Source organism: Orcinus orca, chromosome 2 (assembly GCF_937001465.1).
Source record: "Orcinus orca chromosome 2, mOrcOrc1.1, whole genome shotgun sequence".
Lineage (NCBI taxonomy): Eukaryota > Metazoa > Chordata > Mammalia > Artiodactyla > Delphinidae > Orcinus > Orcinus orca.
Window position 1 is genome coordinate 92,418,537 of NC_064560.1, and position 13,448 is coordinate 92,431,984.

Sequence of the window (13,448 nt, forward strand, 5' to 3'; positions counted from 1 at the left end):
ATACAGATATTGAAAATCCCTCCACAAAAGCAGAAATATCTTTCACCCTTTGAATTGATAGTATATTTATTAGAATAAGAGATCAGATTTGTTAAACGTCTGGATTAAAATGGTAAAAGGATTTCCATACAGTTTTTAGGCACTATACACACTGTTGTTTACAATAGCATCAGTACTTGGATTCGGGGAAAGATAAATCTCATACATGTTAATGCCTTGATCCATTTGTAACATTCAGAGTAACTCCACCATTTTAGAAACACTAATCCAAACTTAAAGAGACATAGCACTAAATATCCCACAGGGTATATTTAAAAATAAATACAGAAATACAACCAGAAGTCTACAGATCATCACAGTAGACAGACTGGTGAAGCCCCAGCTATCATGGCAGTGAAGGGCTCTGGCTAGATTTTGATGGAAACTGCTGAATTCTACACCAAAAGCAAAAACATAATGAAATAACATGATATACTCTCTCTGATGCTCATTTTCATAGCAGCAAAGCATGCTTCACATGCACTGCCTGTGAAGGATCTTACAAGGCCCTTCCTACTCAATTGGAAAGAAGGTAAACCTGACAAGAATGAAGTACCACCAAGTGTCAAAGAATCCCGAAAACACAGGCAGCCAGCCAGTCACGGTGTGGGAGAGCAGTGCAGTTTTCAGTAAGAAGGACGACCCACAGTCACCAAAGTTTCACTGTAGTTCAACATTGCACGTTTTGATCATCAGCATACACAAAAATAGCCCCAAGCACAAAGCCAGTCCACTCAGGGGAATAACGATAGTAATAAGAATAAAGATGAAAATATTGAAAATGACACGAGTAGAATTTTGGCACATGCTGTGTTCTTCATCCTTTGTCATAGGTAAAATGCACATCTGAACAGAGACAGGCATGGGAAGTAGGCCCAGAAGCAACATGGCATGCTGCTGGGCAGGGGACTCGGCTCTTCCCCAATGCTTAGATGCCAGCCACGTGGGTGGGTGTGCTGGGCTGGTTAAGGCCGATGGTGGAGCAGAGCCAACCTGCAAAATCCACTTCCTCAGCATCAGATCTCTTGATAAAAGCATGAACCTGTGTGTGAGGAGATGGACAGAAAGTGTATTTAAAAACCAAGGAGGAAAATTCAAGAATCCTGGGTCTGGAGGTTGTGCTACATTTGGAAGGTGCTCTGGGAGCCTGCCCTTGGCCAGTTGCAGGCCCAACCCCCTGGCTCTGCTGGTCTTACCCCTTCCCCAAGCCCGCTCTCTCTGAAATGGAGACAGCAGCTCTGCCTGCAGTGCCTCGCAGCGTTGTTAAAGGAGCAAAGGAACTGATGAACTTGAAAGCGCATGTTACGTTGACCAGGCTCTACATGGCATGTGAGTTCAGACATTCAGTATTCCATTCCTCCACCTACCACCACCACCACCATGTAGGAAACAAAGTTACTTGGTGAGGGGACTGAATCAAAGATAGTACTACAAAAAGGCCCTGTCCCCTTGCAGGGGTGGGCTGGCCCTTTTCCCTGGACTCCCTCTGGCTGCAGGGTCATCCCGGCTTTTCCATTAAACTGATAGGAGGACAGGGGAGATATGTTGGGTATCCTGCAGGCCCCTGATCAGCTGGACTACAGTGGTCAAGGCAGAGCAGGGTATGGGCTCTGGAAATACTGGATAGATGACTGACAGAGGAGAACAAATGAGTAAGCAGGTGGCAGTGTAAGAATCTGAAATAAATGACTTACCATGAGTTGCTTCAAATCTGCTCTCTCTGCAGGGTTTTTTATTAAGCTTAAAGGAAGAAAGAGTGTGAGAGCTCCTGCTTGGCACTGGTTCTAATTCAGATTACTTACATGTGCATGCATGCCCGTCCTCCCCACACCCCATAGGCTCTGAGGAAGAGTGCCTAAGCCTTACCCACCTTCCTGTTCTTAGCAGAGTGTCACACCCACAGCAGGTTAATAAACGCTTGTTGAATTAAACTAAGGCCAAAAGGCAATATGCCAGTCCCTTTACAGTAAGTGCTGAGCGCAGCAGCTGTTTTGCCCACTGCTAGAGTCAGATAGGTCACCGAAGTCCTAGCACTCTGGATGAAGGGCAGCAGCTAAAGGGTAAAAGGCAAAGCTGTGCTCTCCAAGATGGATGGGGAGCCTGACAAAACCAAAGTACTTTCAGAGAACAGGAGGTGACTTACCATTTATTCACAAAATCTTGAAATTCCAGACTGAATACTCCACTGGGCAATTTTGGAGGAGGCTGCAAGTACATGTGAAGACATAAGAAATGCCCGGTGTCCTGCTCCACCCATCTTTCCCTTCCCCACTCCCACCTCTGGGCAGTGCTGCCCTTATCCAGTCAAGGAAAGGCACGGGTGAGAGGCCAATGGCTGCTACTGGGTTACCCTGTTGGAACCATCAATCTCAAACCAGTCAGAACTGGGGCCAGGTCAGTGTTCTGAGCACTCACTTGTCTAGTGACTGAATAAATCACTGTTCCTCTCTGAGCCTCAGATGACCCTTCTGTGAAACGAGGAGGTTGGGCTTAACAATCCCTGGGGCCCTTTTTAGCTCGGAGGCTCTACCACTGTACATCTTGGAGTGTGGCAGGGAAACAGAACCATCAATTACCAGGAACAGCAGCTAGGGGGTGTGCAAACCACTAGGCATAGCCCAGCCCGGACAGCACCTGTAAGGCTGGCTAAATAATAAAATGTTTACCCCTCCTGAGCTCTGAAGGAGCACACAAAGGTTAAAAAAATATTAACTGGCAGAGAGCTGGGTCTGGAAGAATGTTACCTACACACTCACTGCAGGAATGAGGGTGTTTGCAGGTATCAGAGCAAGCACACTGGCAGTAGCCCTCGTCTTTCCAGGGTGTATGGTGGAGATCACACAGGGCAAGGCCCTGGGGCACCCTGCTCATGCACCACACAGCCCCCCACCCTTCTTGTGACCCGTACTGGGGTTCTGTGCAGCTTCCTTGTGAGCTGACTCCCAGACACTGCTCTGATGTGTAACCCAAGTCAACAGGTGATTGGAGACGAAAAATCAAACACTAACGTTACCAGAGGAGTCCAGCCTAGTCCTCTTCCCCTGAACGCCTTATCAGAACAGCAGGTGAGTAAGCCTGATCCCAGGTCATGGCCTAAAGCCCAGCTCTTGGGGCCCACGGTGCTGAGGGGGGACGAAGGGACTATTCAAGGGAGAGGCCAGGCAAGGGAGGGGCTGTGTGCCAGCAGAGTGTGAGGTGCAGGCCACCTGTCACCACCGTGCAGCCCAGCCTCCTGGGAGGCAGGATGGGGGCTAAGAGGAGAAGGTGGGAAGGAAGGAAGAGTGCTAGGGGGGACGGGCCTGAGCTGCTTTTCATCTTGGAGCCTGTTTCCTTAGCTGTATGAAAAGGATAACAAAACCAACCTGGCCCACCTGAGCAGTGCTTGGAGCACTCAGTAGGAAAATGAATGTGAAAATATCTAAGAAATCGGTGCACACTAGGTGACTGGCAACGATTTGACCTCAGCCATCCCTTCCCTTAATGTGGCTCCCACCCAGCACGACCCAGTTTAGGTCCCAGCAGGAGAGGATGGCTTTCCTAACACAAATGCAACACATTCTGCCTTCCTTGAGTCCTTAAGCAGCCTGGATCAGATCCCGAACTTGCTGTGTCCCACAGTGCTTAGCATAAAGCTGTGCAGCCAGGCAGTAAAGAGAGCTGAACTAAGCTCTCCAGTAGACTGTGAACCAGTGACAGTGATTTTTTAACTGCTGGGGTGAGCCAGGATTTTCCCCGCTGAGTTTGTAATGAACAAGGGGACCTATCTGAGCCTTTGGGGGTCTGGTTTTAGAGAGCAGTAAGAAAGCATGAAACTCCACTAGTCTCAAGGAAGAAGAAAATGGGGTGATGCCCTTTACCATGCACTTCAGCCGAGTGGGAGGCCTCCAGCTGCCTCCCAAACAGGTCAGAGCTAGACCATTCTCTTCCTCTACCCATGCTGCTCCGGACACCGAGAGCGCTGGCCTTCCTTAATCATCTGAAATCCTGTCCTGCCCTCAGGCTCCTCCAGCCCTGCCCCACCCTCCTCTGAGCAGCCATGGTGCTAGTCCCTAGCTTCCCGCTCCCCCAAACCCAAACTGATGAATACTTGTCAGTCCCTTCCTTGATCCTTTTTACATTTAAACATACTGGTATATATATTTCACAAATAATATATCTTCTTTGTATTAAAGTTAGCCAACAGCAATTGAATCACCTGTTATTCCATCACTTCAAGATAATCACTACATCATATTACTTTCCAGGCTTTATGTGCACATACATGCGTACATAGATTTCTTTAAAGAACCAATCATGGTATACATACTATTTTATAATCTGCTTTTCTCACACAACTAATAGTGGATATTTTCCATATCTCTTTCTGCACTGTCACTTTTTATGTTCATTGCTTTATATGGAGAAAACCATATATTGCAGTTACACATGCATTTACCTTGCCTCCCCTACACAATCTAACAGTCTTTAAGACCTGAGACTGTTTTTCCATTTGTGGATCCCCATGTCACTCCTACCGCCACCCCACAGTGCTTAGCACATAGTAAGTGCACAAGAAATGCTAGGTGAAAAAAAGGAAATGCCTGGTGAATGAAGGATGAGAATGTAAATGGGCAGGGGGAGGCTCCTGAATCTGAGAGAGGAGGAGGGACTCAGAGCTGCATGAAGATGTTCCTGGGGAAGGGACTTCTGCAGCCTCTAAACCAGCCACTCAGTTCCAGGATCATGATGCACAAACCAGGACACACCGTGGGAACAGTTCAGAGGTTTCCCAGACAAATCAACTGTGAGTTTTTTTCTTAGGAGGAGCAAATAAATTCCAAAAGCCATGCAGTACCTTACCTCATTGACTATGTAATCCAACAACTCAAAAATTGCCATGGGAGGTCGGCTGTCCATTCCATAAGCTACAGATTTTATAAAAAGAGAAAAGAAAACACTTCTCAGAAACAGAAGGTTATTTGCCAATATGAGGCTAGGGGTGGGCATGGACCCTAGTGACTAGAACAGAGTCGTGGACGATAAAGAGAGACAGAAGAGCCACAGATAAGGCCTGAACACAGAGGGGACCAGCCAAAGCCACAGAGTCAGCTGACCAGGGTTGGAGTCTGGGCTCTGCGGCATCCAAGCTTTGTGACCTTAGGTAAGTCAGCTGACCACTGAGCCTCGTTTTGAGTTTTGTAGAGATGGGTAAAAATTATGTCCGCCTTTCTCCCCTTCCCTACACTGAAAGAGGAGCAAATGAGATAATAACTAAATCCTTTAGAGTTACTTAGTTTTCATTTTCCCTGAACTTGGGTCTCTTCCTCTTGGCTCTCCGGGGCCACAGCCACCAGCCCCTGCAACAACCCGCCATCGGCTACCCCTGCCCCCTCCTGTTTTTCCTTTCATACATGCCCTCTCCCATGTGGGCCTCATGGAGGTAAAGACCAGGTCTCCCTGGTCAGACAGGAATGTCCTAGCAGGAGCTACATCAGAAGATGATAGCTGGGCCAGGATCTTCCAATACCAGGTTTCCTTCACAGTTCAGAAAGGCAGGCAGTGCTACACAGTGCTTACCACCTCAGAGTCAGACTTGGCCACTTACAAATAAATGCATGTGGCGAGTCAAGCACTCTGTGCCTCAGTTTCCTCACATCTAAAATGGAAATTAGAGTAGTGCTCACACACGACTGCTATTAAAATTAGACAACGCCAGGCAAATCTATGGAGATAGAAAGTAGACTGGTGATTGCCCGGGGGTCTGGGTGGGGCAGCTGGGAGTGATTGCTAATGGAGATGGTTTCTTTCTGGGATGATGGAAATGTTCTTGAATTACACAGTGGTGATGGTTGTACAACATGGAGGAATACACTAAAAACCACTGAACTGTACATTTTAAAATGTGCATTTTATGTTATGTTAATTTTATCTCAATTTTTAAAAAAAATCTACCTAAAACAAAGTCATGATTTTTAAAATTAGACAATACATAAAAAATACTAGGCGCAGTACCAGGAACACAGTGGGCACTCAACAAATGGTAGGAAGTTGTTGGTAATAATAATTTCCTACACCTGGAGACCCATGCCCCAGCCTGGCTCCAGAGACAGAGAATCAGCCCTCCAGAAACCCCTGACAGCAAAAGACCACCCACAGGCCAAGCTGGGGCCACACCAGGCCACTCACAGCTGAGGGGCCTTCCGGGAGTCCTTGGCCGGGGCGGTGTCTCAGCCGCATCTCCCTCCACCTGGCACCCAAACACCAGCTCCAGCTCCTTGGCATCTGGAGGAGGGATGGGATACCTCCCGATCGCCATCTCAACCAGAGAGAGCCCCATGCTCCAGATGTCCGACTGCACCGAGTAATGAGTCCCCTGGAGTCTTTCTGGCTGCAGGAGAGACAGACACATTTATCACCTGTGAGCTAGCTTGGCCCACGCAGAAGAGGGATGGGTGAGTCCTCATGAATACCTGGGGCTTCCTGCCCCTTTGAGGCTTGCTTGCACTGCAAGAGAGTGCAGGGCTGCCCTGCTTGGTCCCAGCCCTGGGTCCACTGATGCATTTTATCTTCTTCTGCCCCTTCCTCTCCAGAGCTCACATCCTGTTTCAGGACCTCCACTAACCTCTTTAATTTGGCTTCCCACCTGCCCCCAAATACTGTATCTACCAAATCCTACCTGGCTCCCGTGGGTCTGACCCCTAACTCCTGTCTCCCCTATAACCTGCCCTGAACTAACAGCATCCTACCCAGCTGGGCCCTGGCTAAGCTTCAGCTGTGGCTCCAGCTTTGCTCATCCTCGTCACTGTCTTGCATGTGCAGGACAGCTTATCCAAAGCCCAGCATGAGAGGCTCATCTTGAGTCCTGAGTCCAAAAACATGAAGCTTCTGGAACATGGGTCATGAATGAGGTATCAGTGGGTAGAAAGAACACTGGCCTTGAGAGTAAGGAAAGCTGAGTTCTAAGACCAGCTTTGCCACTAACTCACTGTTCTTGGGCAACATCGAAGAGTAGAAAAGGCAAAGGATCTGGGTTCAAGTCCCAAGTCTGGGACTTACAAGCTAGGTGATCCTGAGCCTCAGTTTCCTGGGGCTAATGAAATGGGACTAACAACATAACAAAATGGGGCTAATGATGATAGTAACAACATAACAAAATACCTGCTCTACTAACTAGGGCACTGGAAAGGTCAAATCAAATGAAAATGTATGTTAGATGTTGCAAAATGTTATGCAAATATGAGTTGTTATTGGTGAGAATAGTCAAAGAGAAAGAAATATTATATATAGTGCTATACAAAGCATTATTTTTACTGAGCATTAATTGAAATAGTACATGTATTTCAAGAACCCTACCAAAAAAAAAAAAATCTTTATTCTGACCGTCGTGCACTTATTTAGACATCAAATTCATTTCACCCATAGGATTTTTCACTAACCCCAACACTGAACTATTTTGGAACTGACCATGTAACCACAAAAACCCAAACCACTAAACCCTGGATCAATGTAAGTTCCAGGGCCTGTTCATCGATTTTGAACTCGATAGATGGCAGCTGAGTAGCCCAGGGTGCTAGCTGCTCAGTTTTTAGACATTTATGGAAGAAGCTGAAGAGCTGATGGGCTTCATGCCTTTAGCCACTGGAATGGAGGGGGTGGCGATGTGGGTCAGCGCCAGGTAAGTCATGTTACCAGTGGCTGGAGCCAGTGTGGGCGGGGGACAGACAAGAAGGAATGAGGGTGTGAGCAGGACCTTCCACACAGGGCGGCCAGGAGCAGCTGCCGAATCTTACCTAAGAGGCAAGTGAGAGCCTGCAGTGCAAAGGGGGACTGACCGGCAAGGAAGCCCGGCTTTCAACGCCGGCTCTGCAAGGTGAAGTGAGAGCCTGCAGTGCAAGGGGGACTGACTGGCAAGGAAGCCTGGCTTTCAACGCCGGCTCTGCAAGGTGAAGTGGGCAGGTCACTTCACCTCCCTGAGTCTACGTTTCCTCGTCTCTAAAATGGGTACACTAATCTTTACTTCATGGGACAACCATATAGATCAGAGGATCACCACTCCAGGATGTGAAAGTCCTTGAAGAGTGTACAGACAACACAATGCGCTAAGATGCCCTGAGCCCCCGTGTCGGCCCCTCCTTCCACCTCCGCGAAGGCCTCCCACTCACTCCAGCTAATGCTCCTCTACTCTGCCCTGGCCAGCACTCACCCAGAGCCACATTTCCCCTTTCTGAATCGTACTCACGAGCGTGTTAGCCATTTACTCACCCGTTCAGTCAACCAAACATTCACTCACTTGCCAAGAATTCCCTGAACATCTACAGCGTGCCAGGAGCCAAACCAGACCCTTGGGACAACAGAGACACCTCCGGCCCTATCCCTGCCCCCCAGGGAGCTGGTTGTATGGGGGAAGCAAAAGAACATGCCAATGTCACTCCTGGGCTCGGTGGAAGCCAGCAGGGCTAGAAGCAGGAAACACCAGGTAGGTGTGCTGTGGTGAGAGATGGGCAGGTAACTGGGAGACATGCAGTGAGGAGGGAGAGAAGAGGCTGGACTGCGGAGACAATTCTGAATAGACTCACAGGAGTTGGGGGTTGCTAGACGCTAAAAGGATGGGGAGCTGGGAAGAGAGGTTAAAGGCTGATGCTCAGGTTTCTACCTTGAAAAACTAAGGAAACAGTGATGCCATTTACTGCTAATGGAAATGGTGGGGCAATGTGGGGTGGGGGCATGTCTGGGCATGTCAGTCTGAGCGTCTGAAGACGATCAGGCAGAGGTCCTGAGGGTAGCTGGAGCTCAATGTCTTCAGAATGGAAGCCAAGCTCTGGGAAACACCCAAGTGCCAGTGAGAGCTGAAGCTGTGATCCTACTATCTCTTCCACTGAGTCAGGGCCCCAGGGCCCCAACCATGCTCCAAGGCCTGTGAAAGGCCAAGACCATCTCCCCATCAGACTTTGATCTCCTCTGGGAGGGGACCACAATGCCTCATCCCTCGTTCTTTCTCACCCACCCCCATCACCCAAGCACAAGGGTCTGGCTCCGTAGGGGAAGGCACCCACTTGGCTTCTATTCCTGATCAGATAAGCAGCTGGAAAAATGGAACGAGGTGCTCATACCGACATGTAGGACCTTGTGCCCACGAAGGAGTTGGCCATGGAGTCAATGAGCTGCCCGCTGACCCCAAAGTCACAGAGCTTGATCTCCCCACGGGAGTTCACTAGGATGTTGGAAGGCTTGACATCTGTAGGGAAAAGAAAACAGACAAGTAGAGAATTGACACAGGTAGGTTGGGAAGGGGAAGGTCAGCGCTCCCCAGACAGACCAGCCCTGACCACGAACGCCACGACACACCCCAGCCCCCACCACAGAGCCAGCCCCTGGCTTAGGAGCACTGGACACCAAGGCCCCTTATTGCCCTTCGTTCAGGGTTCGAGGAAGGGCTGTCAGCAGAGGAATGACAAGCTGCTGTAGAAGCGGGACAAAAAGCCAGTGTTTTCCACTCTTTGAGAATCCAGACTGGGCCAGATGACCCACAGGAAGGAGTCAGTTACCATGAATAATCAAGATTTCAAGCTCTGTTGTTTCAACTGCCCCTGTTGGCAAGACACAATATCTGCCGCCGGATCATAAGGTAGGAAGACATAATAAGACCTGGATGCTTGCTGAGGCTAAAGGAGGATGGGATGGAGGCAGGAACTCCTATTATTTATTTTTTTGCGGAATGTCCTATAAATATCACTTAAATCTATCTGGTCAATTGTGTCATTTAAAGCTTGTGTTTCCTTATTAATTTTCTGTCTGGATGACCTGTCCATTTGTGTAAGTGAGGTGTTAAAAGTCCCCCACTATTATTGTGTTATTGTCGATTTCCTCTTTTATAGCTGTTAGCAGTTGCCTTATGTATTGAGGGGCTCCTATCTTGGGTGCATAGATATTTATAATTGTTATATCTTCTTCTTGGATTGATCCCTTGATCATTATGTAGTGTTCTTCCTTGTCTCTTGTAACATTCTTTATTTTAGATTCTATTTTATCTGATATGAGTATTGCTACTCTAGCTTTCTTTTGATTTCCATTTGCATGGAATATCTTCTTCCATCCCCTCACTTTCAGTCTGTATGTGTCCCTAGGTCTGAAGTGGGTCTCTTGTAGACAGCATATATATGGGTCTTTTTTTTTTGTTTCCATTCAGCGAGCCTGTGTCTCTGCGTTGGAGCATTTAATCCATTCACATTTAAGGTAATTATCATTATGTATGTTCATGTTACCACTTTCTTAATTGTTTTGAGTTTGTTTTTGCAGGTCCTTTTATTCTCTTGTGTTTCCCACGTAGAGAAGTTCCTTTAGCATTTGCTGTAGAGCTGGTTTGGTGGTGCTGAAATCTCTCAGCTTTTGCTTGTCTGTAAAGCTTTTGATTTCTCTGTCGAACCTGAATGAGCTCCTTGCTGGGTAGAGTAACCTTGGCTGTAGGTTTTTCCCTTTCTTCAATTTAAATATATTGTGCCACTCCCTTCTGGCTTGTAGAGTTTCTGCTGAGAACTCAGCTGTTAACCTTATGTGAGTTCCGTTGTATGCCATTTGTCGCTTTTCCCTCGCTGCTTTCAATAATCTCTTTGTCTTAAATTTTTGTCCGTTTGATTACTATGTGTCTCTGTGTGTTTCTCCTTGGGATTATCCTGCCTGGGACTCTCTGCACTTCCTGGACTTGGGTGGCTATTTCCTTTCCCATGTGAGGGAAATTTTCAACTATAATCTCTTCAAATATTTTCTTGGGTCCCCTCTCTCTCTCTTCTCCTTCTGGGACCCCTATAATGCAAATGTTGGTGCGCTTAATGTTGTCCCAGATGTCTCTTAGGCTGTCTTCACTTCTCTCCTTTCCTTTTTCTTTATTCTTTTCCATGGCAGTGAATTCCACCATTCTGTCTTCCAGGTCACCCATCCATTTTTCTGACTCAGTTATTCTGCTATTGATTCCCTCCAGTGTATTTTTCATTCCAGTCACTGCATTGTTCATCTCTGTCTGTTTGTTCTTTAATTCCCCCAGGTCCTCGCCAATCATTTCTTGCATCTTCTGGATCCCCGCCTCCATTTCTTTCCGAGGTGCCGGATCATCTTCACCATCATTATTCTGAATTCTTTCTTGGAAGGTTGCCTATCTCCACTTCATTCAGTTGTCCCTCTGGGGTTCCATCTTGTGACTTCATCTGGTACATACTCCTCCGCATTTTCTTTTTGTTTATCTTTCTGTGAATGTGGTTTTCATTCCACAGGCTGCAGGATTGTAGACCTTCTTGCCTCTTCTGTATGCCCTTTGGTGGATGAGGCTATCCAAGAGGCCTGTGCAAGCTTCCCGATGGGAGGGTCTGGTGGTGGTTAGAGCTGTGTGTTGCTGTGGTGGCGGAACTCCTATTATTGACCTCATGCACAGAGCATGTGGGTTTTATAAATGTGTGTGCCAGGGGCTGGGAGCCAGCTTTTGATTCTCTTTCACTGAAGTCACATCCCTAACAGCCTGCTCAACTGCATCTACCTGTTAGTCAGGGAGAGTCTCTTGCTACCAAGGCCAGAGAACTAGGGAGGCCTGAAAGCTGCTCCTCAGGGTGAAGGCAGTGCCCCCAGCACCAGCCCCATTCCCCTTCCCTGCACTCGGACCATCCCCGCGGCCCGCCCTGGCTCCCATCACCAATATTAGTCCACTGGCTCTTCCCTTTGCCAAGAGGTGAATTTCCAAATGTTTTTCTTCTACCATCTCCTCTGATTCAAACAACTGCCCCGTGAAGCAGGCAGAGCAGAGCCAAGAATTCTCACTTACTGAGACTTGGTAAAGGTCCCCAGGGCTTTGTGGACAGACATCAGCAAAGCAAACAATGAGGCCGGCTCAAGAGCAGGCCAAACCCAGGAGCAAAGTCGTAAACCCTGCCAGGGAATCTTTGACGGAAGTAATACAGACACTATATAGGACATCTGGAGAACCAGAGGAAAAAAATGAACCCCCCATAATTCCAACCTACCACAGCCACTATTAACATTTTATTATTTTGCCCTTCAATACGCATATGAATGTGTTTATTTATCCTTAAACAGATTCTAACAGATCCATTTAAGTATCTTTCCAAGCGTAAACTGAAAAAAAAAAAAAAAATCACCCTCTCATATCCCAGTAAGTCCTTCACCTGCCTACCTCCACCCAGCCCCTCATCATCCCCAGCCTGGGTCAGGTCCTAACCACAGCCCCCAGCCAGCTCTAGCCTCTCTCCACCCACCACAGGCTCCACCAGGGCAGGGATGTTGGCTATCTGCCTCGCCCCTGTAACTGCAGAGCTAGGACAATACCTGGTACATAGGAGGTGCTCCAAAATGCCTGTGAATGAATGGAGATAAACTCACCATGTACACATGCACACACTCAGCACCATGGGTACTGTCTTTCTAAGACCCAGCCCTCAACGTGTCACAAGACACGACAGCACAGGATGCGAGATCTTTTCAAACCCCTTGGCAACCTCCCGTGTCTCTCATATAGAGACTCTCAGAACACAGGCGTCAGAAAGAGCCTTACAGGGCATCTGGTTCCTCCCCTTCATGGTGGAGACGAAAAGCCTACAGCCTAAAGGGATCCAGGAACTTGTCTTAGGTCACACAGCAAAAACTGGATAGAGCAGGAACCAGAACTCAGACCTTGTGATGCCTGGACCTGTCCTCTCCCCACCCTCCCTGCTGCCACATCACTCATTCCCGTGTCCACTGAGCTCCTGCCACATGCCGGCACCACGCACATACCTGGGACACAACAGCCAGCAAACTAACCCAGTTCCCACTGTCACAAAGCTTACACTTTAGTGTGAGGAGACAGACTAAGCAAACCAACAAACCAATGTGCAGCGTCAGGTGGTCTCAAGTCCATGAAGAAAATAGTAACAAAAGCTGGTAAGAGCCCAGACAGTGAGGGGGCTGCTGCTGCAACAGGGAGATGAGGGAAGGCCTGTGTGCAGGGACGGCCCTGGAGCACTGACCTGGGGGAAGTCACGCGGTGAACCGTTCGGCCTCCTGGAGAATTATTTCAAACACACGGGGAGGTTATAAACTTCAGGGGCTCAGGAACCAACTTTTCCTTTGTTTCTTCCCAAGCCTGGGGTTAGGACCAGCCCTGACAAACACTTCCCGCTGAGGAGCCCCTGGTCCTCGTCTCCACAGCACCGAGACCCTTCTCCAACAGAGGACAGACGCCTGACCCTGGGGGCCGGTGTTCAGTGTGTGCGAAGTGAGGCTGAGTAACAGGCCGGAGCCGGGAGAGCTGGGCACAGGGAGGCACCCCAACATGAGTCCCTCCCTCCACCGAAGAACGTCCCAGCCTTTCCTTCCTGCAACTGGACCACGAAGCCCTGAGCTCCCTCACCTTCCAATGTTCCCATGGCCGGTTTAGAATTGACCTGCTA

The 13,448-nt window shown here is 48.4% G+C and overlaps 1 protein-coding gene across 1 annotated transcript in view; it reads right to left on the reverse strand.

Moving 5' to 3' along the window:
* Positions 1–48: 48 nt before the first annotated feature.
* The window catches only part of MAP2K1 (mitogen-activated protein kinase kinase 1), a 79,477-nt gene continuing 66,077 nt past the window's right edge, over positions 49–13,448 (reverse strand). The window contains exons 6-11 of the mRNA XM_004276218.3: positions 9,129–9,253; positions 6,205–6,406; positions 4,879–4,943; positions 2,183–2,244; positions 1,734–1,779; positions 49–1,081 (exon numbers count right to left, since the gene is read on the reverse strand). Of these exons, the coding sequence (XP_004276266.1) occupies positions 968–1,081; positions 1,734–1,779; positions 2,183–2,244; positions 4,879–4,943; positions 6,205–6,406; positions 9,129–9,253 (614 nt within the window). The 3' untranslated portion in view covers positions 49–967. The remainder of the gene's footprint in view (positions 1,082–1,733; positions 1,780–2,182; positions 2,245–4,878; positions 4,944–6,204; positions 6,407–9,128; positions 9,254–13,448) is intronic.